Genomic DNA, 25,497 nt, shown 5'->3' with positions numbered 1-25,497 from the left:
GTAAGGATGCATGGGTGGTGCCTTGTAGCCTGGTCTGGGTCAAAACTTTCCCAGAATACACCGCAGTGTTTTCTAAAGAATGGCAGATCAGAAGTCGGCAGCTACTTCGGGGCCAAATATCAAGTTTAAATGTAAGTTAACTAATTGTAGCTATCGGCTGATGTCTAAAATGTTTTTTTTTTACATCAAAAGCAGTTAGCTATGGTTGGTTAGTTGCTTAGTAGTTGCAGCTTCGGTGGCTAGCAGGTAGCAACTCGCTTATATATTTGATTAAACAAATATTTACATAATTTAGAAAGGGTTAGGTTAGGTTGACCTGACCGCAGCGGAAGCCGCACTCATGTGATGCAAGTCTGTTCCATTTTATGTTTTCTTTGACTAAGGAAGGACAGTACCCTCGCAAACAAGGCGCCTGGCCTTGCAAGACATCGCCTTGCAAGGCCAGGTGCCTTGAAATTTAGAAACACCCCTCGTCATTGCGCTGGAGGCTGCACTGCCAGGGAATTTTTACCCTAATGGCCATCCGCTGGTAAGGTCTTATTCAAAAGCAGCACTTGCTTGCAATGATTTAGGTATGTACTGCCCCCTCTCGCCAGAGAAAATACACATCGTCACTTAAACGCCTCATGGAATAAAAGTCATGCCTTGAAACCGACTGAAACTACATTAGATAGCTGACAATGTTCAGTCTGTTTTTATTGCTTGTTTAATTACTATTTAACTTTTTAGACTCAATCCCATTTCCTATTAAACGTGCGCATCGTTGTCTGCTGCCTTTATGTTACCCACAAAGAAAAACCCCAGCTACTAGAACCGATTGTCTTAAATAATGATGGCGTTTATTTCTGTTTCTGTTTTCTCCATGTGGATCTCTGACATCCGTGTGGCCTCACTGACATTATTAAACCAACGTTGCCACAAGTGATGATGGATTAAATCAAAAGATCCCTAAAAACACCAGCTAATTGTACCGCTTAGACCAGTTTTTCTCATTTGGATCAAATCCCACTGGCTTACTGCACGGCTTAGGCAATGACACCTCGTGCATCAAGCGGGCTTTGATTTTTCCCTGTGCCTGTGTAGTTATTGTAACTCTGAGCAAATTCAATCAATTCTCCCTCGTTGCTGCATGAGTTGATGGCTCTTTAATATCTGCATTTCCCCATTTACCTCAGAGCTTCAAACACACAAGTGTAAAGGAATCCAATGCACTCAGAGAAACACACAACAGCAGACGGACTGCACAGACTCCCCCTGGGATCCATTACATATCACAGATCTGGATCCCTGAATGTTAAAGTGGCTCAGCCTGATAAGTGCACTGAAAATTGTGAGTAAGAGGGAGGACAGAAGGTAGCTGTAAGAGCTAGCAAGTGTGTGTGCGTGTGTGTATGTCTCGATAATGCTATTTCTGGACATATCCCAAGTTATTACTGTAAATCAGGTGGGCTTTCTAGACCTTTAACACAAAGTAACAGTCCCTAACAGCAGCCTCAGGCTGCCATATAGAAATTACATGAATATGGATTAGGAGGGAAAAAATTGGACGGAGGAGAAAGACTGACAGAAGGACTGAGTGAGGTGGAGGGATGGCAGAAATGAGAAAGGAGAGTTATTACGAGGAGAGAGAGTGCTGTGTTAGAGATACTGAAAGTGGAAGAACAAGACAGGGAATGATGATGGACAGACTGACAAATGCAGGAAGGTTAAATATGAGAGTGGAGTTTGAGGTACAACACACGAGAAGCAGGTGTAGCACGTGCAGGTGGGAAGAGGGCAAAGCTGGGTCTGCAATGAAAGAATGGATGTGATGCAGAAATGAAATGAATAAAAAGTAAAAGGAGCATTTCAAATCAAAAGTCTTTCACAGCAGGTGAACCTCTGTTCCCCCTGCGACCCCACGGCCGAGGCTCACTTCTACTCTGCACTCATTTGCAAACCAGCTAAATTGATGGAAATGTCTGCTCCAGCGTGGATTTAAAAACTGGACTGGGTTGCCAGATTGCTTATCTATTATGCATCCTTTTTCAAGTCGGAGGTGATCACTAACTGTGAGGACCACACCGCTACAGCGGTGTGATAAACCACGGAACAAAAACGGCTTCAGGTAGAATGTTTAGGAGCTAAGTAAAGGCAAGTGGACACGATGGAGCCTCTAAAGCATTCTCCACAACCCTTTTTCCTTTGAAGACCCCCTCGCCTGTGTCCAAGATAAGCCAGGACCCCAACCACAACTTCAGCCCGCATTCACTCATTAAATGTGATTAATTAAAGACTTTATGCAGACATACAGTTGCAACTATTCTACAGGGTTTGATTATACAATTGGGCGTGTTATTGGGATTTTCTAAGACACACAAAATTGTGGGGACCCCCAGTAATCTTGACCCCTTTGGGCGGTCCCAGATCCTAGAATGGGAACCACTGCTCTAAAGGACCCTTCAGAAGAGTTGAGATGGTATCAGCTGCTACAACAAACCGAACGTGGGACAGTAGTATCAAACAGAGCTACAGAAACTGAGGACTATATAACTGGGAAGGTGATTAGTGATTGAGTGCAGCTGGACTGATTGACTGATGGAAAACAGGTTTGACAAGAGCAGTTTCATCTGGGGTGCCGAGAGGAAATCAATAAACAGTGACAGTGGGAACAAAAATACTTGAAAACAAAGAGACTGATTTAAAGTAACATTTTAGTAACTGTTAAGTGCATGGACGTAATTTTCACTTTAGAGGTGGGGGGGACACTGGGGCGGGGGGGTATCTATACAGTATGCTCTAATGGGAAACAGGCTTCAACACAAACAGTTGTTTTCTGCTTGGTCCTAGAGCTCAACCAGTGTCAATTTAATATAGCATAATATTGTTTTTGGATGGTAAAAAGTGCAGGGGTCAAAACTTGACTTTGGAAAAAGTGGGGGGGACATGTCCCCCCTGTCCCCCCCCAAATTACGTCCATGGTTAAGTGTTACTTTCAATATTTAAGATCAAAGAAATCCAATAAAACACATTCACAACTAAAAATACCAAGACTAGAAAGATGCAAAAGAACAAAAAACAATAAATTAAATATCGCCTAATTCCAAAATGAAGGACTAACCCTAACCGGAACTCTAACCCAGGAGCTTGGTTTATGTTTGACGCATTCACTTTCCACTTGGTGATGCGGCTCGCGGCTGGAACGCAATTCACAACTTGCAGCGTTTATGGTTCATGCGGCTTGTCTCTGCGGTGAGCCAATATTCTCCCAAACTGTAGGGGGCAGCATGGAGCTCTACGGCATGCATCCAGCACCACACCATAGTAGACGTAGAAATTACTGTTGTTTACAACACGGCATTCCAGCATTTTTAACAGCGTCCTCGTCTTTTCCGACAGTGCGAGCTATTTCTCTCCAAGAATTATTAACAACATGTTGATCACGGTGATCTCTGAGAGCTGAATCATACAAATGTCTGTATTTACGAACCTCTGCCATACTAGTTCTTGCTGGACCGCCATGCTTTTCCACATCCAACCGTCCGCGTGGTTAGAAAATTTCCTAGGTGCGCGGTGCGGAAAGTTTGGGCCGTTGTGGAGGCGCGGTGGAGGGGCGTGGTTGTTAAAATGACGCAATTTTGCCGCGCGGAGCCGTGCGGACCTCGCGGACGCGTCAAGCATAAACCAAACGTAAGTTTCCTATTTTCTAATTTTTTATGTTTGAATATTTGTTGTAGATAAAGAAAGAGGGAGAATTTCCCTTGAAGAAGTGGTAATTCCCCCTCAGAGGCTTACTCCACCCACATTTCATTTTTGAAAAATGCAGCACCAAGAGGCGTTTCCCGTAAGACCGAGAAGGCGGAGCTACGACCGTGAGTGACATACACAAACTTGAAGCCAGATGGCGACGGAGAGCGACACTAGCTCAGAGCAGTCATTCGAGGTGGAGGACTTTTTTCCACCTTCATCCCCAGAGGATAGGGAGGAGGGCTTTTTGGGGGAAGCAAGCGGTCCTGAACCGTATCTTTTTGAGCCACTAGCTCGTGAGTTGTCCGAGTCCCCTGGAGCCGAGCCAGCAGGAGCATCACGGCATCGAATGGGTCCAGTCTCTGAGTGGTAAGTAGCTTTTTTGTCACAGCTAAAGCTGCATTTCGCTTAGCTAAAACCAATATCGTATGACTGCCTCAACAGGTGCACCTGCAGCCACTGCACATCATTGTCTGCCAGAGAAAATGTGTGCTGCAGAGAAACGCCCAAGGTATAAAAATAAAAGTACCCCACCATGAGAAAAGCATTCTGTAATGCACACATTTGTTACACAATCACTAACATCATACTAATATTGAACTTATAGCCCTGCTTTAATTACTGATATCAGTTTTTCTTTGTCGTAGGTAATGCTCAGGTGTCAGCAAGTGGGTGTAACCTCCTGCATAACTGAGCATCCTGGTTCTGAGCCTGTTGCTCTGAATCCCTACGTGTTGCAGGCAGTTTATGGCACCTTCATGCAGCTCTATGGGGAGATGCAGGAGACTACGCTCAACGGGTAAGACAACTGTCAAATTAATTTTTTTATGAATCCTTTATTCATAACTCATACCACCTCTTTCTCAGTTGTTACAGACATCTGGCGTACCGGAATGTGGTCAGGTGGTGTTGGGGTTACCTGGGACAGCACATTCGTGTTGTCATCCCGTCATGTGCTGTCTCCAGAATAAGGCAGGAGTTCCCAGAAGACGATGCATACAAAAGATTCCTCACTCCTCTGAACTTGAATTAATATATATATATAGTTTGGATTAAATAAATGTCATATTATATATTTCCTGTTTTGATTCCTGTCCATAAAAAGCTGCATAAATCACTAAACGGTAAATGCTGTCACGAACTCCTCCAGCTGACTCCATTTCCCAGCATTTTCGCCACCATTTCCCAACATTCCCGCCACCAACGTGGCCGCCGACGTCATCACGCCGACACTAAACGGAATTGCCGGCGTTTCATTCATGACTCTGTCATCCTGTCAGGTTTGGTGGCAGAGCTGAAGCGTAGCTGAGATGGTCTGTTGCCCAGACGCGGAGTGGTGGAGGTAAACAGCGTGGTTATATCCTTAAGGTTAGGTTTGAAGGTTTGAAGGCTGGTAAGCCTGAGAACTCGATTCAATGTCTGGTGAGAACAATGACAGAGTAATGAATGAAACGCCGGCACTTCTGTTTATAGTGTCGGCGTGATGGCGTCGGCGGCCACGTTGGTGGCGGGAATGTTGGGAAATGGAGTCAGCTGGAGGAGTTCCTGACAAATGCACTTCTTTACACTTTGACATAATTTATATATACACACGTATAGCCACCCACTTTCAAATGAGCTCTTACAACAGTAAGGTTCTAATTAGGGGTTAATTAGTGTTTCTGTAACAAGTGAATTTACACCCTGTATGATTCATGGAGGTTTCCTGCTGGGATGCTGTTCACCATGGGCTGACTGCACCACTCATTGTAGAGGGGGTTTACTAGTTAAGCTACTGAACATTTGCATGTGTCTTATTTTGAAAACTGCAGGATATGTCGCGTTGCATTTGTGTTTGACTTCCTGTCTGGCCTGACTTGAGCTGCTGGCCTCGATGCATTTTGGAAGCATGTAAAACTAGAGCTGAGGTGTAAATTCACATGGCGCTATACCGCTTCATGGCCAGGGCAGCATATTATGCTTAGCGAGCGTTACACAACGCTAATGCATCTGCCAAGGTTAGAGATGTCAGTAGTCCAGATTTTTCAAGTTTTTAAAATCCCACTTTCCTTTATTGCTCAGTCATCCGTTTGCACACAAACAGACTCGTGGTGAATGCTAGACATGCAGCAGCTTGGCGGTAAATCAGTGGTGGTACTGGTGCTTTAACACGAGAAAGAGCTGGTGGTCACACTGCCAAGATATCAGTTTGTAGGACAAATACTCAAACAACTGACTGAGTCTTGGCTGCTTACAGATGCTGGCCTCTTCCCCCGAACGTCCCTTCTGTTCTAAGTGGATCACTCCGACGGTCCAAACAGTGGACTCCATTTTACAAATCTGCTGCTGATTGATTTGCTAAAGTTGTACACACCCCTTAGATCAGCCGCTTTGCCCAAAAGATACAGGCGTGGTGGGGATTTTAAAGGATCCTGGTCATAATTCTAACACTGAATCTGACTTTAAACTCTCAACTGCTGTTGATCTTGTCTCATTGTCTGGAGGAATTTCCATTTTTGAGGATTCTGAGGTAAAGATAAAGATAGAAGCTTTCTGTTTGGTTAAGGTGCACTTAAAGCTACACAATGCCGTGTTTTCTGAATTTTTAATCATTTTTCTGAGCCAGTGTGTTAAAATAATTAAAACTGAAGTCCCATTAGTCATCCTACACTGGTGAAATTCATCTGAGCCATCCCCGTGGGGAGCGGTAAACTGCAGCCATGCTCGCAACGTATTTGGTGGATTTTTCCCTCAACCCAGTCCCTTAAAGCTGAGAGTCAAGCAGGGAGACGTTGGGTCCCATTTTTTGACTCATTCACTGCCAATGACGACTAAAGTCGTCATTTGCATGTTTTTACTGTGTGGGCGTCGGACGAGCCCCCGCACCGTGAGAACAAACATCTCAGCTCTAAAGCCGATCTTCATCCGCGTACGTCACGTGATCAGGAAATAGAACATCCATGTGTTAGGAGATCAGAAAAGCTTCTGCCGATCACAGTTCAACAACGGATTATGAAAGAACGGATAACGCTCAAAACGCGCGGATTCTTACTGATATAAGAGGTGAGTCTCCCCTTTGTTTTGGTTGTTTTGGCTCTGTTGTTGTAAAGCTAATATCAACAGAGCTCTGTTTTCTAAACATCCGTCCATCGAGACGGAGAACGCAAGCTTGAGATTGGTCAGGACGCGGCTGTCGTCTACACCGTCGCCATTGCACCCTCAAAAACATAAAGAGAGCCGAGGATAACTAGCGGCAGGCACGGAGAAGATTGAAGAATACCTCGTGAAAAAACTCTAAAAATATGAACGTTTAATCCTCCCGTGACTGGAGGAGTGAAAAGATGCACAGCAAGCGTTTTATTCGTGGACGGAAATGACAGGAAACGTGGGTTTAGAGGTGGCGAGTGCATGAAGAGGTGGAGGAGGATGAGAGACAAATTTGTCAGTGTTAAAAAGGCTCTTATATACAAAAAACACAATATAAACACACTATCTTGGACCGATACTTGACAGGATACCACAGAACAGCGCTACGCCCTCTGCTGTCCTGGCAAGGAATTGCTTTGCAACACTCTCCAGGAGACGAAGAAGTATGAGGGCAAAATGTCTCCGTCCGTGCGTGCGTGTCTCTCCCTGTTGGAGCTGACGGAGAAGCATGGCTCAGGCTTAAGGAGTTAAAAAGATGAACGGACGGCAAGGAGGTCATTTTCCATTTTATTTAGCTACAGGGAATTACTAAAGGACAGTAGGGTCGTGCTAAAAGCGAGCAAAACAGAAAAGTGTGCATTTAATACAGAAAATGAATAAGATCCTGCATCCCAGTGTTTGTGTAAATGCTTAAATCGGACGTGGTGGTCTATCCATCGGCCTTTGATGGTTTAAACCCTCTATCACATAAAAAAGATTTTCGTGTGTGTGTGTGTGTGTGTGTGTGTGTGTGTGTGTGTGTGTGTGTGTGTGTGTGTGTGTGTGTGTGTGTGTGTGTGTGTGTGTGCGTGCGTTCATCCTGACAAATTTCCACTCCTAAGCTGCTGATCAGAAACCTCTAACTTCATTTTTAGCATTAGAAGAGTTCAAAGAGATCGGGATCCATGCATGCGGCCGCGTACGCAAACACACGCGCACCCCGCAGGTGTGTTCCACTATTACAGTGTTAGGAACACTATTAAGGAAGTGCTGTGGTTGCGTCTGTTCTGAGTGTGTGTACTGCCCTGAGCGAGTCATCTATTTCACCAACCTTACCCCTCCTCCTCTCTAGTCAACGCATCTCCTCTGAACACAACTCCCCAGGCCTTCAAGGGACACATCATGGTTCAGCAGGTCAACATCATCCCTTTTTTTCTTCTCATTGTCTGATTTTTTAATTTTATTTTGCTCATTCTCTTCCTTGAAGTATGTTTGTTGTTTCCAGTGAAACCAGGATCACAATTTTGTCATGGGTTTATGTCATTTTTTACCTTTTTTATATCCAAACATTTAATTTAGAATGGCTCTCAAAGGGGGAAAAAACTAAAAAATTACACAGTTCAGCCAAAAAAAGGAGTCTCAATCCTGGATTCAACTAAGCAAACAGGTAGGAGCCACCTGTTGGATAATTACTGCATGAGCGATTATCTTTCAAGGCAAGGCAGCTTCATTTGTGCAGCACATTTCAAGCACAAAGGCAATCCTAAGTGCTTTACAGAAACAAGAACAGCAAACACAGTAAATCAAACAAAGAAATGAATACATCAATTTCCGATTTAACAAACTGATAAAAGGCATAGTCAGCTGCAACAACTCATTTAACATCAACTGGTGCAGTGAGACACATCTGTTGGTCGCGGAAAAGATGTCAGTCTGTGTGAGAAGGGTCAGATCATTGGCATCAAGCAGAGGAAACATCTAAGGAGATGCAGAAACGACTAAAACTGGGTTCAGAACTGACCAACGCTTTATTAAAACTGGTCCGAGTCCAGGTGGACCCTGGTCCAGCGTGATGGCGCATCAGGGTAAGAAGAGAGGCAGATGAAGGGATGCATCCATCATGCCTAGCGCCTACTGTACAAGCCTGTGGGGGCAGTGCTATGATCTGGGCTTGCTGCAGTTGGTCAGGTCTAGGGTCATCAACAGGATGTGCGCCAAGAATAAGGTCAGCTGACTACCTGAATATCCTGAATGGCCAGGTTATTCCATCTTCCCTGATGGCACGGCCATATTCCAAGATGACAATTCCAGGAATCATCGGGCTGAAATTGTGAAAGAGTGGTTCAGGGAGCTAAAGAGAGAGGATGACGCTGCATACAGAGATGAAGTTTGCCATTTATCAGAATGGTGTGATGAGCACAACCTCTCTCTTAACATCAAGAAGACCAAGGAGATGGTAATTGACTTCCGAAGGAGTAAGGATGCCCCCCGCCCTCTCTGCATTAAAGGAGCTGAGGTGGAGAGAGTTCCCTCCTTTAAGTTTCTCGGGATTTACGTCTCTGAGGATCTGTCGTGGACAATCAATACCACTGCCTTGGTCGAAAAAGCACAACAGCGGCTGCACTTCCTGAGGATCCTGAAGTGGAACAGGCTGCAGACCAACCTTCTGGTGCCTTTCTACTGAGCAATCATTGAGAGCGTGATGACTTACGCTATCCCTGTGTGGTACGCAGGGTGCAGAGTAGCTGACAAAACCAGATACCAGAGCGGCAGAAAAGGTGACTGGATGCACCCTCCCCTCGTTGGACACCATTGCCTTGCAGAGGCGTCTCACTAGAGCAAGGACCATCTCCAGGGACATTTGCCACCAAAACCACTACCTTGTTGCCATGCTGCCCTCTGGGAAAAGGTTCAGATCCCTCAGCTGCAGGACCAACTGACTGAGGAACAGTTTCTTTCCCTGGGCTGTTAGAACCCTGAATGGACAGAAAAATCAACTACATTGATACTATTTATTGTATTTTGTACTGTCTTTGTTTTTATTGCATGGTGCATATTGTACTTGTTGTGGCTATTCTTTTAGCATTTTTAGTGGACACCTAAAGTGAAGCGCTAGGAAATTTTGTTGAATGGACAATCGTTTAATGACAATAAAGGCTATCTACACTGTCTACATCTATCTAAATCTGATCAAATGTTGCAGTTGATTTCAATATTTTGTTGCATTACACTCAGGCTGCATATCAGAGAGGGTCTCATGGTGCTCAGAAGCCTGCAGGTACACGAGAAAGAGCGAGACAATGACAGCGTGTTTGCTTCCAACAGCACTGCTGACATTTTGCAGACGGCAGCAGATGAGGTGTCATTTTACACAAGAGTTGTGATAACAATCAGGGGTTTAACTGTGTCTCAGCAGCATGTGTTACCTCTGCATGTAGATTAACGTGTGTGTGTGTGTGTGTGTGTGTGTGTGTGTGTGTGTGTGTGTGTGTGTGTGTGTGTGTGTGTGTGTGTGTGTATGCATGCATGGGTCCCCTGCTGTCAGGCCACACACAGAGAAACTAAGAAAATAATCTTCCATTGTTATCCAGTGACAAATCTGTCAAGGAGTTTGGTTACAGTACACACTCTCAGCAGCTTCTTGAAACACACACACACACACACACACACACACACACACACACACACACACACACACACACACACACACACACACACACACACACACACACACACACACACACATGTGCAAATGAACTGTGGTCCTTTTCAACTCCACAAAGGACCAGTAATTTCACATGTGTGCATCATGGAGTGTGTAGATGGCCAGAATGCACAGCGTGTACATGTGAGTACAGTACAGCAGCAGACTTTTCTGCAGTGCTATAGTGCCACCTACAGGTGATTCCTGCTCAGGTGGCAGAGCCACAGAGAGCCGCTGGCCTCATGTGAGCAGTGGCCTTCCATTCGTTCTCACTGTGGGATCAGACAGTGTTTCCTCTGAGCCTGTGTGTGTGTGTGTGTGTGTGTGTGTGTGTGTGTGTGTGTGTGTGTGTGTGTGTGTGTGTGTGTGTTCTTGTGGCTTTTCACTTCTCTGGCTGACAGCTAAAATACCACAGAGCTCCAGTCTCACAGGCATGGCCATTTGTTTTCCCTTTCAGCCTTTTTCTCTCATCCTCATCCTCAGACCCCCCCCCCCCCCCCCCCCCCCACACACACACACACACACACACACACACTCACACACACACACCGTACTTTCTCTTCCAAACTCACCAGCAGCCCAGAAGTTTTGCGCTCCTCTTTTAACGCTAACGTCACTCACAGTTTCTCTGCTGAACGACTTTTCTCCTCTCTCTCTTCCTCAGAATCACGCTGTCACTTCTCGGCTGCCGTTATCGTACCTGGAAAGTTTCCTCGAATCATAGGAAGTCATTTCTTCTCAGACTCAACAACAAATGCACCGCAGCACTACTTTTCTTTTTCATCATTGGGCTCTGGATTGGTTTGGTATCATCCTGCTGTTAGACAGGGATGCCTGTGAATGCTGGGATTTATGATGGTCACAAGATGTTTGAATGAGGAGGATTCAGGTGGTTCTAATTGGGCCGCTTACTCATTCTCAGAACCTTCTCCTCTTCTTATCTTCACTGTGCGTTTATTCATTTTCTCCCACTGAGACGACACTCACCTCATCTTCTGCTTCCCGTCCTCCCCTTTCCTCCCGCTGTCCCTCCTCTGGGGTTAATGAATGTCTTGGCGGGAGGCGGTAGTTGTGACTGTCGGGGAGCCGGTGTGGCTCGGAGAGGTGAAGAGACACGCTTCCTGTCACCTCCCAGCTGCTGTTCTCACTCACCAGGTTACACTGCCAGGAACAGGATGGCACCGGCTTATTGGATTATCTGTTAGAATGACTTCCTGGTCCTCAGTGGGGTTCGTGCGCAGCTCAGAGGCAACCTGGATGTTCAGCCACATTTGTTTATCTCTGTGTCAGCACAGCCAAGCAAGTGGGAGAAAAGCTGTAAGGGCACATTTTAATGGAGGTTCTGGATGACTACGCTGGTTCTAGCCACACAAGCAGAGTCTGTTGTGGATGATTATGGTTGTACCACTTTGATCCACTTCAGCTACAATTACATGGATTGGCACCGAGGTGCATTTGAGCTCCCCGCAGGATAAACCCTAACGACTTTGGGCATCCTGTCACTTTTCACTTAACATCAGGCCCAAATTTGGGACGCAACATGCTGCTCCGCCAGTTTGTTCCAAGACAAGTGGGTCATTTCACTTTTATACAAGCAACCCGACATTCCCATCAGAAAGCCGTTGGGCCACCCTGGTAGAGTTACACAGAGCAGTTTCCTGCTCCTCCGCCCTACTGGTTGAAAGTTGAATTACAACTGTTGTAAACAACCCTGCAGCAGCCTATCGCAGCTAGCGCTAACACCAAGTAAAATGATCCACACCGTTGGGCAAAAAATATTGTTGTTTACAAGTCCAGTAGCAACAAAGCCAGGTCACCATCAGTCTTTGGTTTTTTAGCCTGCTTTAGCTACCTCAAACTAGAGTATAGGCCGCGCAGATGTTCACTCCAGTTTTAGCAATTTGCTTCACCTCTTAAGACATTACTCTCTTACGTTTACTTCCAGGCTCCGCCTGGATGTCAACCAAATTAAGGTATTTTTCTTCTTTTTGTGCTTTGAATGTTTCTTCTATCTTGTAATTTGTATTTTAATTTGTATTTTGTAATTTGTATTTTGTAATTTGTATTTTGTAATTTGAATTGCTTTTATTGTAGCTTTATTCAATATATTTACCTACAACTGTACCATGTTCAGCGCTTTGGGCTTCCTGACAGGGTTGCGGAAGGCGCTTTATAAATAAAGCTTTGATTGATTGATTGATTGATTGATTGATCAGATTTCCCCCCTGTGTGTTAGAACAAGAACAAAGGAAAGTAACTACAGCTGTTAACCTCTCGGTAATAGATGCAGGAATTAAATCCAGGCGTCTTTATGGAACCTTTGGTGCTTCTCTTTGGCGAGATTCTGTGGAACGTCAATGCAGACGTTCAGGAAGAATTTTGTTACCCCCATGGAGACAGCATTGGCATCCATGCAAAGCTAATATCAAAAACCCTCCACAAGTGTCTAAAACACAACCTTATGCAGGTTTTTAGGAGCAGGGGCGGCGTTAGGCCCGGCTACTTGGGCTGAAGCCCCGGATCTAAATCGCGGAAGTAACATGCAGTACCAAAGTCCAACAGAGAGAGCGCAGCTGGCAGTAGTTTGTAAAGTCCCATTTAGTCGTCACACACACACACACAGGTGTGTGGTGAAATTTATTCTCCGCATTTGACCCATCCCCTGGGTCCAAATAGCTCGGGAACCATTTGGTGGTTTAACCCCCCAATCCAACCCCTTAATGCTGAGCGTCAAGCACGGAGGCTTTGGGCCCCATTTTTCTCAAAGTCTTTGGTATGCCCCGACCAGGAGTCGAACCCCTGATCTCCCGACCTCAGGGCGGACACTCTACCACTAGGCCACTCAGTCGGTATGCAGCCTGCCTGAGCCTCCAGGCTCCACCACTGAAGAGAAGCCCTTCAGCAGCCGGCTTCTTCTACACTCTCTGTCTGAAACGCATGAGTGAAGATGGACATAAGGACGTTTTTTAGACCAAAAGTACAACAACAGAACCCCAGCTCTGATGAGACTGGTGTTGACTCAGGTTTGTGAGTCTTATTTGAAAATATTTGTTGTGCTGCTGGTTTGCCTAAAGTTAGCTTATCAGGTAAAGTTGTTGGAGAAAGAAAGGGAATATTTACTATCATCTCACACTAAACACTAACAGGAACAATACTCTGGCCTGAATATGCTTAATATGTAGCTTCAGATTAAACATTATGTGGTTCAAGATATATATATATATATATATATATATATATATATATATATATATATATATGATGTTGACTAAGGCGTGTCACGTGTGTGCGCGCATGCGTGTGTGCGCGTGCGCGCATGCGTGTGTGTGTGCGCGTGCGTGAGTGCGCGTGCGCGCGCGTGTGTGTTAAGCCCCGGATCTTCTTCAGTCCTAAATCCGCCCCTGTTTAGGAGTATTTTAAATATATACAGAACTACAGGAACCAATTTGTGAGCTACATCAAATCTTTTTCTGAAAATGTAACAGTATTTTTTTCTGGGTCTTTCAGTGGGCTGCGATGAGGAGAAAGAATGAGAAAGGATGAAAAGCCTTCGGAAAACAACACAGGCAGAGATGTAAGTCACAATCTGACTTGAAGGAATTTTATGCCCCCCCCCCCCCCCCCCCCCCCCATGTAGAAGGACAAGGAACAAACACGAGGCGGTGCAGAAAGTGGAGACTCCAGCTGAGAAGAAGGAAAAGTACACGAGTGTGTTTGTATGCATCCTCACAACTCTGGCATTACTTGTGAGCACGTCTCCGCCTCTGTCACCCGGTAGCTTCTAATGTTGTCATGGGAACGTGACTGTCAGAGGAACAGGCCTATTTCTATCACGCTGTCTTTGTTCTTTTTTAATGTAAAACAATCTCACCCCCCACAACACACACACACACACACAAACACACACACACACATCTCCCCATATTTGGTGTGTGTGTGTTTCAAAGAACATTTTTAATGGAAAGAAAATTACTTTCAAATAACAGCGAGTGCTTTTTTTAATGAATTATTCATCCAACTACGACCTGGTCCACATTGACAGAAGGTAACCATTTGAAGAATGATGTCATAGATCCACCTCTAACCAAACCTACAACCCCATGACCATCAGAGGTAATAAATGTGCTGCAGAAGCTCCAGAGCCGGAGGCGTCTACCACACTAACAAGCTGATGCTCTGAAACCAAAGTGGTCAATCTTCCTCGCTGGACTGTTTCGTACACTCTGAAGTGATCTGTTCTATCAGCGACTAGTAAGTACCGTTGCTGTCTAGACTACCTTGACCAACTCTTTTTGATGAGGAGGAGCAGTGTTCCTACTTTAAACTCCTCCTGGATCACGAAGGTGCTCAAGTGATCTCTGAAGTTGATCGAAGCCAGTCTATGGAGGAACCCCTTCCAGATGTTCGAATCCAGGACTCTTTTTCTTTTTCCTTGGTGTGTCGTTTGAGGCTTTCCAGGGGAGCTCAGCCCCCTTTTGGGGGAACCCGGGGCATCCCTTCAATAAAAGAAACACTGGGGATCCTCAGCACAAAAAAAAAATAAAAAAACGTCATAGGGATACCCAAGGGTTATTAAGTGGGCAGGAGTAGCTCTTGAGGTATAGCGGGTTGTCGAGTAGTTAGAGTCAGTGTTGGGAGTAACGCGGTACAAAAGTAATTAATTACTGTAATGCATTGTTTTTTGCTGTAATGTGGTAATGTAAGGCATTACAGGGATAGAAAATGGTAATATTTACTCGGTACAAGTGTCAGTAACGCGGTAATTACAACGCATTTTTAAACCCAGAATCAAGATGTGGGTTTCCTAAAAATTCAAATTGCGGGAAGCCTGAAAAAAGATCCAGTATCCACATATATGACGTCATTTATGGACTCAGCTTTGCAGGCATTCTATGAGCAGAGAGGACGCAGCGGTGACGGCTCAAATACTCCAGCTGCGTCCTGCGTGCGGCCGCTGTTATATTCACAAAACCGCTCCACCAAAACAAAGTCATTCGTTTGTGATCGTTTATATCAGCCCATATTCTCTGGTACTTCATGTACTTTTCAGCTGAGTTCATGATCTGTGTCCCGGTGATTTCAACTCAATGCTGCTGGAGCGCAGCGCAGATTAAGCTACTTTTTTTTTCTTTTTTTGCGCTCGGTAGATCCCGTTGGCTGATTAGTTAGAAAGTAGGAAATCTAGGAAACAGTTTTTCTGGAAGACGGAGAAAACATGCAGCATGCAGGAAGGTTAGAGAGAGGAAGGGCCGGAAATGATTCACATAAAATCAAGAAAACAAAACAAAGTGCTTGAAAAGAAAAAAGTAGGTAGATTTATCCCCAACACACATTTTTACCAGTGAAAAGCAATAAAATATAAGCATTTAATATTTATACATGTGATAGAATCAGATCACCCCAGAAGTCAGTCCCACATCCAGGGCCGTATCAAGGCATTTGGGGACCAAGGCAAATATAGGCTTGGAGCCCCCACCACCTCACTCCCTGCTCAGTTAATATAAGATGGCAGCGTGCTGAGAGTACAGATTGTTGTTGCTTTTATTTAATAAACAATCATTTTAAAGCACTGTTATTATATCTGACTGTTTTTAACAGCAATCCTAGCTCAGACACCACATCACCTTCCACATATATGTCATGAGCTCACTGAGCGTCACATGACCAGATTCATACTGAAGTTGTACTGGTGAAAGTAACTTAAAGTAATGCAAAAGTAGTGTAATGCCTTACATTTTTAAATCAGTAATATTGTAATGTAATGAATGACTTTAAAATGAGGGTAACAAGTAATAAATAATGCATTACAGTTTTGAAGTGACTTGCCCAACACTGGTTGTAGGATTGATCCCATCTTTCAGCAAATAATTCTGCTGTTGTGTCCTTGGGCAAGACACTTCACCCTCCTTGCCTGGCGGTGGTGGTCGGAGGAACTGGTGGCACGTGTGCCGGCAGTCTTGGTCATCAGTGCGCCCCAAGGTGGCTGTGGCTACACTGTAGCTCGTCATCACCAGCGTGTGAATGTGTGGATAACTGATTGTGTAGTGAAGCGCCTTGGGGGGTTGTAGAAACCTAAGAATGTGCTTTACACATGCAGGCCATTTAGGAGTGTATCTGTTTCTCTAAACTTCAGGATTTTCCTGCAGAAAATTTTGGGTGAGATCGTTCTGGTAAACGTTTTGCGACACACTTCAACTTTTGTCTCTCAATCCCTGAACTTTTTGTTGTTTTATTGATCAACTATTGCCCCCCCCCCCCCCCCCCCCCCCATTGTTTCGTTATCTACAATGAAGTTCACTATTTTCCTCATTGAAGATGTAAAACGCGTTTTAAACTTGTATGTTTTTATTTAACCACTTAGCAAATTCCAAAGCAACGGTTGTCAACCAAGTGCTGTGTTAAGGGTTAGTTTCGCATCTATTTAATGAACCATAAGACATGAGTTTCAATGATGAATATGAAATCAATCTTATGGATCTGTGGGTACTTTTAACGAGAAGATTGGAACTTTTGCAGGGATTTTGTAACACTTCGTATTCACTCAGAGACAAAAGAAAGAGAGTCAAGTTTTAAAGGTTTAAAGATTTATTACTAAACAAATTAAAACTAGACTAACTTTAACACTAAATGTATGGTGTAACTAAGGTGAATGAGACGGAGAATGGTGTAATGTGGAATGTTGCTCAGAACCAGCAAATCCGAAAGAGCTATTAGTTCTGGTGGGAACTGAAGGTGATGTCTTCTCGCTAAGCTTTGGTTAGGAGATTCATAAACACATTCAACGCCATTTTGCCGGTCTACATACCCTTAGCGGAAGTCCCCGTCAGATCAGGAATGTCGAGGTCCAGATTGACCTTTTCTGGAACCGAAGCCGGTAGGAAAAGCAGCGGTTGCCGACCAGACCAGTCTTTGAGATACTTCAGGGTCACGACAGCTTATCTGCATCTAACAAGACCCAAACCTGGGTCGTGATGGTTCAGCTTTTATTCTGAAAGGAACCGTTGCAGCAGTTGGAACAGCAACAGATTTTATCCAGCTTGTTGTTGGTTCTTTCGGCTGAAGAGGAAAGTTACGGATTGGCCACTCCGACAACTTCTCTAGAACGCTTTGAACTGGCGTTAGAGATGGCGTGGGCTTAGTTTTATACTTCGGATGTTTTGGTTTATGGTCGAATGAAAAGAGGACAGATTTACCAAACACCACCAAAACCACGCCCCCGTCAGATCTGGCAGATTCTGTTTGGATCAGTAAAAGCAATGTGTGATGTGGCTTAACCTTACATGAGATCAGTCTCTTAGAGGAAAATTTAAAGTTATATTACTTATTATATTCTATAGGATTATAATATCAAGTAATTAATATTTTCATTTCACAAATTGGTTCACATTTTATTATTGACTAACACTTTGTTTGATTAGCTTTATTAAAAATAGAGTTCTTTGTCTTCATTCTTCTCTTGAGCTGGAAAGGAAGCAGTTTAGAAGCAAATGCATGAGACCTTGAGGCCATATCTCATGCAGACTAGTTCTGTGTCAGAGGCACCTGAGGAGAGGGGGGGTAAATAACCTTCAGTGGAATGGCCCCTTCATCACGTTACAGCTGTAAAAGTTAGAAAATAGTCGATCAGAAAGAACAAACTCAGCTATATCAAATCAAAACATACCGTATTTTCCGAACTATAAGCCGCTACTTTTTTCCACGCTTTGAACGCGGCTTATAGTGAGGTGCGCGGCTTTAAAAGGATCGATGCTGGAAAGGAGTGCTACAGAAAGCGCCCCGGAGGTTTTTTACACAGTAAAACGGCACTGCGTGTTTTCACCGCGTCACCCCGGGATGAAGACAGCAACACGGAGAGCAACACTGACAAACTACGTTTTCAATTCAGTAGATATCGGCGGCTTTTAGCCCGATGCGGCTTGTATTGAGGTGTGCTCTAAAGTCTGGAAAGTACGGTGTGTATTTTGCTAAAAAAGCCAACATAGAAATTGTGTGTGTGTGTGTGTGTGTGTGTGTGTGTGTGTGTGTGTGTGTGTGTGTGTGTGTGTGTGTGTGTGTGTCTGAGGAAGTACAGTAGAGCTGACAGATGCTCTCGTGTAAATGGGAGATTTAATTCTGAAATTTTCCGTTATTTCACATCAGAATAGTGTTTGCGACCAACTGGAGTTTCATGTGCTGAGTTATTTGTCTCCAGCTTCCCATCCAATAACTCGGTGGCTCAGCTGGTATTTTAAGACAATAATTTCACAGCCCAGTAATATGTGGTGAACTATGTTTGTTGTTTGAAAGCACCAAGAAACCCTCCGTACCTTATCAGCTGTGGTTGTGATTCAGCCAGCATCCTCTCCATTATGGAGGAGCACATTACTTTGTGATGTGATTTATATTTTTGTCACCTACCGCTGAGATCAGCCTTTGCAAATGAATGAGAGGATTTAGGAGAGCAAAGGGTTTTTGTGTTGGGGCTCTTTGTCAATTTCCACCTGCCATCCTCGCAGGAGCGTCTCCTCCGCGGTGCGACCAGAATCACCACGGACGAAGATCAGAGCGTTATGAGACGGCTAACCAGCTCCTATTATTCCCACTGTGAACGTTTTGCTATCAGCCGACTTGAACGGATGCAGGCGCACCGCTGCGGCTTGTTTTGGGTCTGTCCGTTCGACTGCCGCATCGGCGCTATGGATGAAAGCAGATTTATTATATTTTAACTGCAGGAAATAAGAGATTCACAGGTTGCCAGTTTTGAAGTAACACCTGCTGCAGCCCATCAAATTCCGCTTCTCATCACGGTTCCTTTGGCATGAAAAATGGGCACTTGATTGTTTTTGAATCAGCATTGTTAGCTGAGCATTGTGAAAGCAGGATGTTTTGTTTTCCTGCCAAACACTGAGAAACTCCCATCCACCAAACAGCAACATTACAAGTAGCATGGGCTTTATTTGTCTCCAGGGCTCCTATTACAATTTTTGTTTACTCATAAGCTTTCTTTATTTAAAAGAGGGATTTCCAGCTCATGGAAACTACTTAGAATATCAATGGCAGGCCAGATGCATCCTCCACATTTAGTATTCCTCTCAGGTGCAGGTGAAGCAACCACCACACGTCTTTCTTTTACTTGCTTTTCATTTTTTCCCTCTCTCCATCCTCCAACATGGTGATTTTTAATCACCTAATATTGTGGCACAATGAACAGATTGCCAGGAGTCACAAGTGGAGGCCGCACGAGACGAAACAAAGACGGGAAGTGGGAAACAGAAGCGGCTCTGCAACAAATTAAAAAAGGTGAATTTTGATCACTTTTCTTTCTCTCTCTCTCTGTCTCGCTCTCTCGCTCTCTAGCATTGTATGATTTACTTGCATAAATGACTCATTAATTATAATAATGATTATTATTATTACTATTTATTAATATTAATTTTATTATTATTATATGTATGGCTGCGTAAAAAATACGTGCACAGTCTATTGGCAGTTTTCAGCCGTGGGGCGGGTTCTACCGTTGTCTTTGAAACGATCTCCGCATGCTGCTGGACATGAACCACGCGATGTGCTCACCGCAACGGATGTCGGTAAACGAGATGGTCCGCTGTTGAAGAAAATACATCCTTTTTCTAAATAAAGGACTTAAATACTGTAGATTAAATATTGCACATCACTTTGGATGAAAGTAACTGCCAAATAAATAAATATAATACATCTATCTGCTGCTGATTCTAATAAAGCCCAAGTCCAAATAGGCCAACATTGACGTAAAAGCTGTTTCAAATGAGCTGTTGGTATCTTGTTCCGCTCTGTCGCATCATCCCGCCCACCAGACGAATAGAGGGCCCTGATTGGCCCACAAAACAAATAGAACGCTGTAATTGGCCCACAATCTTGGACTACTCACATCAGACTATTAGTTTGAAACCCCTATAGAGAGCTGTTACTGGCCTGCTAGAACGCTGCATGGGGCTGCGGAGGTTCCAATGGAGCGTTCCCATCAATAGTTCAATAGGCTTTATTTTGCTTTTTAGTCTCAAAGTTTTTGGATTTGTCTCAATTGGTTTGCCAACATCTCCCAAATTCGTTTAACATTTATGTCTCTGTTTGACTCCCTGAAGCGAAATTGAGACCTTATAACTGTTTTTGTCCCTTTAGGGCAGGGGTGGGCAATCCCAGTCCTCGAGGGCCGCTGTCCAGCAGGTTTTACTTGTTTCTCTGCTTAAACACACCTGGTTTGAATCTACTAGTGATTAAAAGGCTGCATCAGAGCCTGATGAGCTGCTGAACAGGTGATTCATCCAGGAATCAGGTGTGTTGGGGCAGGTAAACAACTAAAACCTGCTGGATAGCGGCCCTCGAGGACCAGGATTGGCCACCCCTGCTTTAGGGACTCTTTTCCTCTGCATTTGACCCATCCTTATATTGGGAAAGAGCAGACGGCTGCACGATTTGAACCCGGGGGGTTCTGCATGCTGCTTCGGTGCGTGGCCTGCTGGGCCCTGGAATCGATCCTATGACCTCTGGATCTTTGGACAACTACTCCACCCGTTCAGCCACAGCTGCCTGACAACCTTTTGGAAGGTATTAGTTGAGCAAACTATTGGAACAGGATTAGGGTCCTTTTAACTCATGATAGAAAATAAAACTGTTTCTAAACATTTTAAAATCTCCTTCACAAGTGATGCTCACGGTTTATTTTTAACAAAACAGATCAGTGAAGACAAGCTTTTGTTTATCAATAACACCGATTCATGGTTTAAAGCAGGGCTATTCGCTTCCGGGCCTGGTGGGCCGGTATCCAGCACGTTTTAGCTCAACTCTGCTTTAACACACCTGACTTCAGTCATCAGGTGATTAACGGACTTCTGCAGAGCCTGATGAGCTGCACAGGTGATTCCACCACTGAATGTAGCGTGTTGGAGCAGAGAAACCACTAAAACATGCTGGATACCCTGGGTTTAAAGGTTTCAAATCATGAAAAATCTACCTTTTTTTTTTTTAGCTTTTTTAACATGTGATATTGTCATTTCCTCATGAGGAAGACTCCCAAATCTTTTATTTTTTTCTTTTTGGGCTGCATTCATACACTTTCCTGCCTCAGCTTCAATATTTCTTCATTTATTTTCGGGACTGCTGACAAGAGAAAGTAGCCCGAGTGCGTCATCGGAAATTCATCCTCCTCCTGAATCTGAAGCCCGCCTCCCATGGAAGTAGGTCACTTAAGCGCACTTTCTCCGAGTTACGGGACTAGAGCGTTTGATTATGTGACCTTCGTGTCACAGATGGCTGCTTTAAGCCTCTACTGGTGCCAGAGTGGATATTCTAACAAATCACCTCTGCACTGGTGACAAACACCGCTGTAAAAACGACGCGTCCTGCCTACAAAGATGCAGGTAACGGCCAGCACGGGACATGTGTGTTGGGCGACTGTTGTAACAGACGCAGTAGCTGCCTGACATGCTGTTGTGCACCGGTTCGACTTCCGGCCACGGCAGCTTCACTGAAGCAGATGCTTTCTTTTCCGAGTATAAATTCAGGCTGACAAAAATTACTAATTTTTAAGATAAAATGACATCTCCATAGAGCTCCGGGAGTTGACGTCACTTCTCCCGGCATGCAGCAGTTTAAATCAAACGGCGCCATCTTGGGAGGCTATTGCCCGCAGCAAGCAACACATTCTCACTCCCAGCGCGTCAAAAACAAACGCTTGGTCAGCCACTCTCCGCCTCAGACCCCTGACGCCAAAAGTGCCCTTTTTCGTTACTTATGTGCAAAAAAGGGGTTTTTCCCTTTTCTGAGTGCAGATCCCAATGCAGCGTATAACTGACGCGATGGGATCGGCAGCCAGGGCACCAAACAAGCTCATTGTACCTCACCCTAACTGTATCCTCTTATTTAACCTTCCCCTCACCCCTATCCTAACCCTAACCATCTTGCTAGCGAACACGTTAGTGATGTGTGTGATGTGAAGAGCTAAAACCAGAGTGAATATCAGTGCTACCTACACTAGTTTGAGGGAGCTAATGGAGGCTGCCAAATCACAGAGTGATAGTGACCTGGCTTTGTTACAAATGAGCTAGTAAGTAATAATGTTTTTTTGTCCAACAGTTAGAATCCTTTTACTTAGTGGCTTATTTAGTATCACTCGGCTTGTGTTAGCGTTAGCTTGTTAGCACAAGCTACAAAGTTGTTTATGACTTTAGTGGAAAACTTATGAAGTGTTGCTTTAAATGTAAAATGTTTTTCAGATTTCAAGAAAACGTACCAACGTGTTAGCCTGTCAAGCCATCCTATATTCGTTTGAAATGGGAAGCTAAATGATTTTGCTTCGGCAAATACGTGGGCCCAAAACTACGGTTCAAAGCTACGAATCTTCCATGAACAAACAGGAAGTAAATGTTTAATCTTATTTGTAAAATCAAACAGAGAACAAAAAGCAAAACTGTTAATAAAACATATGTGAGACAAAGGACCAAACTCGATTATCTGCCTGGCAGCAAGTGAATGAAATGAAATCTGATAAGAGGCAGCGTGACGTACAGCCGCAGAGTTTACAGACCAGAGCTGCTGAGCTCAGGTGAGTCTCCTCAGCCCAAAAACACAAGAAGGATTTCTCAGAAACACACATTTATCATCTGGCTATGGAGGGAGCTTTTATTTATGTCCCTCTGATCTCCAGTGAAACAATTAAAAAAACGAGTAGCTGCGTGAGTGTGTGTGTGTGTGTGTGTGTGTGTGTGTGTGTGTGTGTGTGTGTGTGTGTGTGTGTGTGTGTGTGTGTGTGTGTGTGTGTGTGTGTGTGTGTGTGTGTGTGTGTGTGTTAGGAGGAAACAGAGAGAGGCACTGAAGGGGTCATGCTATCGTTGAACTGAAAAGAAAAATTACTCTATTATCGGGGTTTTCATTTTTCCATATACCTGAAGTACCAAACAATAAGCACTGAATCTATCCTATTTCTGTGAGATGACAATCAGCTCATAGATATATAAAAAACTCAGCCGATAACAGAATATTAAAAAAGCAGAATGTATCTCAGCTGGTGCGTCTCTCTGCATGGTAAAGATGATCTGGCGGACTGATCCCAGTCCGCTCTAGGCGCTATTTCATCATATTATTTCAACAGGGTCAAGGATGAGCTCTCCCCTCTCTGCTTAACACCAAACTGCACCTCATATCTCACATAAAACATCTGAGTAGAAACATTTTACATCAGCAAGAACCTGAAACCACAGCAGAATACTAACTAGTGAAATACTTGTTAATTTAATGTTCATTACTGAGACTTGGCCATTGGTTAAGCTGCCAAATATGAGAGTTAAACTTTTCTCATGTCTGTTTCCAATAAAACCACTTTTGTTTGATCAACAGATCCATTTGTGAGTTTTTTTTTATTTAGAAACATGGGCGTAATTTTTTTTTTGGGGGGGGGGGGGCATGTACCCCCCCAGTTTTTCCAAAGTCAAGTTTTGACCCCTGCACTTTTTACCATCCAAAAACAATATTTACGCTATATTAAATTGACACTGGTTGAGCTCTAGGACCAAGCAGAAAACAACCGTTTGTGTTGAAGCCTGTTTCCCATTAGAGCATACTGTAAAAATACCCCCACCCCACCCCCGTGTCCCCCCCGCTTCTAAAGTGAAAATTACGTCCATGTTTAGAAAGCACCTTCACACGTTAAAGTCACAGACTGCTTTTTATCAAATAAAACTGGTTTAAACTAGCAAACAACAAGAAGAAAGCAAAAAGATGTTAAAATGTAGTAACAGCATGGCCTAAAATATAACTTTTTAACACAAAAACATCTCCAAAAACTGTACAAAATATGTTGATATAAAAAAGTACTAAAAACAGCTGAATTATAATATTTTGTGCACAAGTCTTCTTTAGCAGCGTGTTGTTCGGAGAAACTACAGACAGATAGGAGACGCTCAGGCTGCAGCTGGACCTCCTTAAACGCTCAACAAGATGTAAAATCTTGAGAAAATATCTTAGAAATCACTTAAAGGAAACCTGATTGACTGCATTTCACTAACTATTGAAATGAATTCTGCTGTTTTACAGCAGCAACACTAAGACCGCAACATGAATGACAATTTAGACTTTTATTACACAAAGGGGTAATTATAATAATAATTCAATTTAGTTTATTTATATAGCGCCAAATCACGACAAGCGTCGCCTCAAGGCACTTTGCAAAGTGAACGTTCCAATGCAGTTCATTTATTTACTTAACCTTTATTTAACCAGATGAGTGGATTGAAAACTCATTCTCATGCACGACAATGATCTGGCCGAGAGGCAGCAGCTACAGACACGAAGTCCTTTAACATCAAAGAAAAACAGATAAGGTAAAAACAAACGGGATAAAATAAAATAAAACACACAATGACAAAGGGCTGTTCTCATATACAACATAAGCAATGTTCAGTTAATTCAGCCAATCAGTAAAGCGTTTCCTGTTAGAGGAACCCAGCTGATGGCATCGAGTCACCGACAAGTCAGTGTCTTTACAGCAGTCATCATAAAAGGCTGTTTGTTTGCTAACTGAACACTAAAAGCTGCATGAAGGTGGTGTAGCATGTAGCAACATTGCCTTGCTGCAGGAAAGTTGCAGGTTCTAATCCCTGTGTGGAGTCAGCATGGTCTCCCCGTGCATGTGTGGGTTTTCTGCAGGTGCAACACATTTCTCACACCCAAGGCGTCAAAATATGACGCGTGTGACCAAGCGTCAATATATGATGATTCGGGACGCCCCAGCGCGTCAGGAGACGACGATCAGGGACAAACAGCTGAAGTAGCGTCCCAGAGCATCGGTATCCGACGCCGGTGGTGAGACGGACATTAGAGCTACTTGCGAACTACTTAACCTTCCCCTCACCCCAATCCTAACCTTAAGGTCACAGTTTATGGACCTTAAGGTTAGGATTGGGGTGAGGGGAAGGTTAAATAGTCGAATAATGTCCGTGTGACCGCGCGCGTCCAACAGTGACGCCAGCGGAGCCACGTGACCCAGCGTGTCCCTGATTGTCGTCTCCTGACACGCTGGGGCGTCCCGAATCGTCATATATTGACGCTTGGTCACATGCGTCATATTTTGACGCCTTGGGTGTGAGAATGTGTTGGCAGGTGTCCTGTTTCCTCCCACAAACCAAAAACATGCATGTTGGGTTAAAGTTTGCCTCACTCAGGATAATTAA

The 25,497-nt window shown here is 44.1% G+C and overlaps 1 protein-coding gene across 1 annotated transcript; it reads left to right on the top strand.

The window, feature by feature from the left end:
* Positions 1-3,880: 3,880 nt before the first annotated feature.
* On the top strand, positions 3,881-9,583 carry LOC139070243 (P2X purinoceptor 7-like). Its single transcript, XM_070551967.1, has 5 exons — positions 3,881-4,095; positions 4,171-4,237; positions 4,374-4,525; positions 4,594-4,720; positions 9,455-9,583. The coding sequence occupies exons 1-5, from the start codon at positions 3,881-3,883 to the stop codon at positions 9,581-9,583; spliced, it is 690 nt and encodes a 229-aa protein (XP_070408068.1).
* Positions 9,584-25,497: the final 15,914 nt, after the last annotated feature.

Source organism: Nothobranchius furzeri, chromosome 6 (assembly GCF_043380555.1).
Source record: "Nothobranchius furzeri strain GRZ-AD chromosome 6, NfurGRZ-RIMD1, whole genome shotgun sequence".
NCBI lineage: Eukaryota > Metazoa > Chordata > Actinopteri > Cyprinodontiformes > Nothobranchiidae > Nothobranchius > Nothobranchius furzeri.
Note: the sequence above shows the minus strand (reverse complement) of the source record. Positions and strands in the feature narration are given on the sequence as shown.

Bases quoted from the DNA above. Each gene is read 5' to 3' on its own strand.
- LOC139070243 (XM_070551967.1), top strand. From the start codon at position 3,881: ATGGCGACGGAGAGCGACACTAGCTCAGAGCAGTCATTCGAGGTGGAG. The intron at 4,096-4,170 runs GTAAGTAGCTTT...CTGCCTCAACAG, and splicing joins ATGGGTCCAGTCTCTGAGTG to GTGCACCTGCAGCCACTGCA. The intron at 4,721-9,454 runs GCATACAAAAGA...CACTAGAGCAAG, and splicing joins AGGAGTTCCCAGAAGACGAT to GACCATCTCCAGGGACATTT.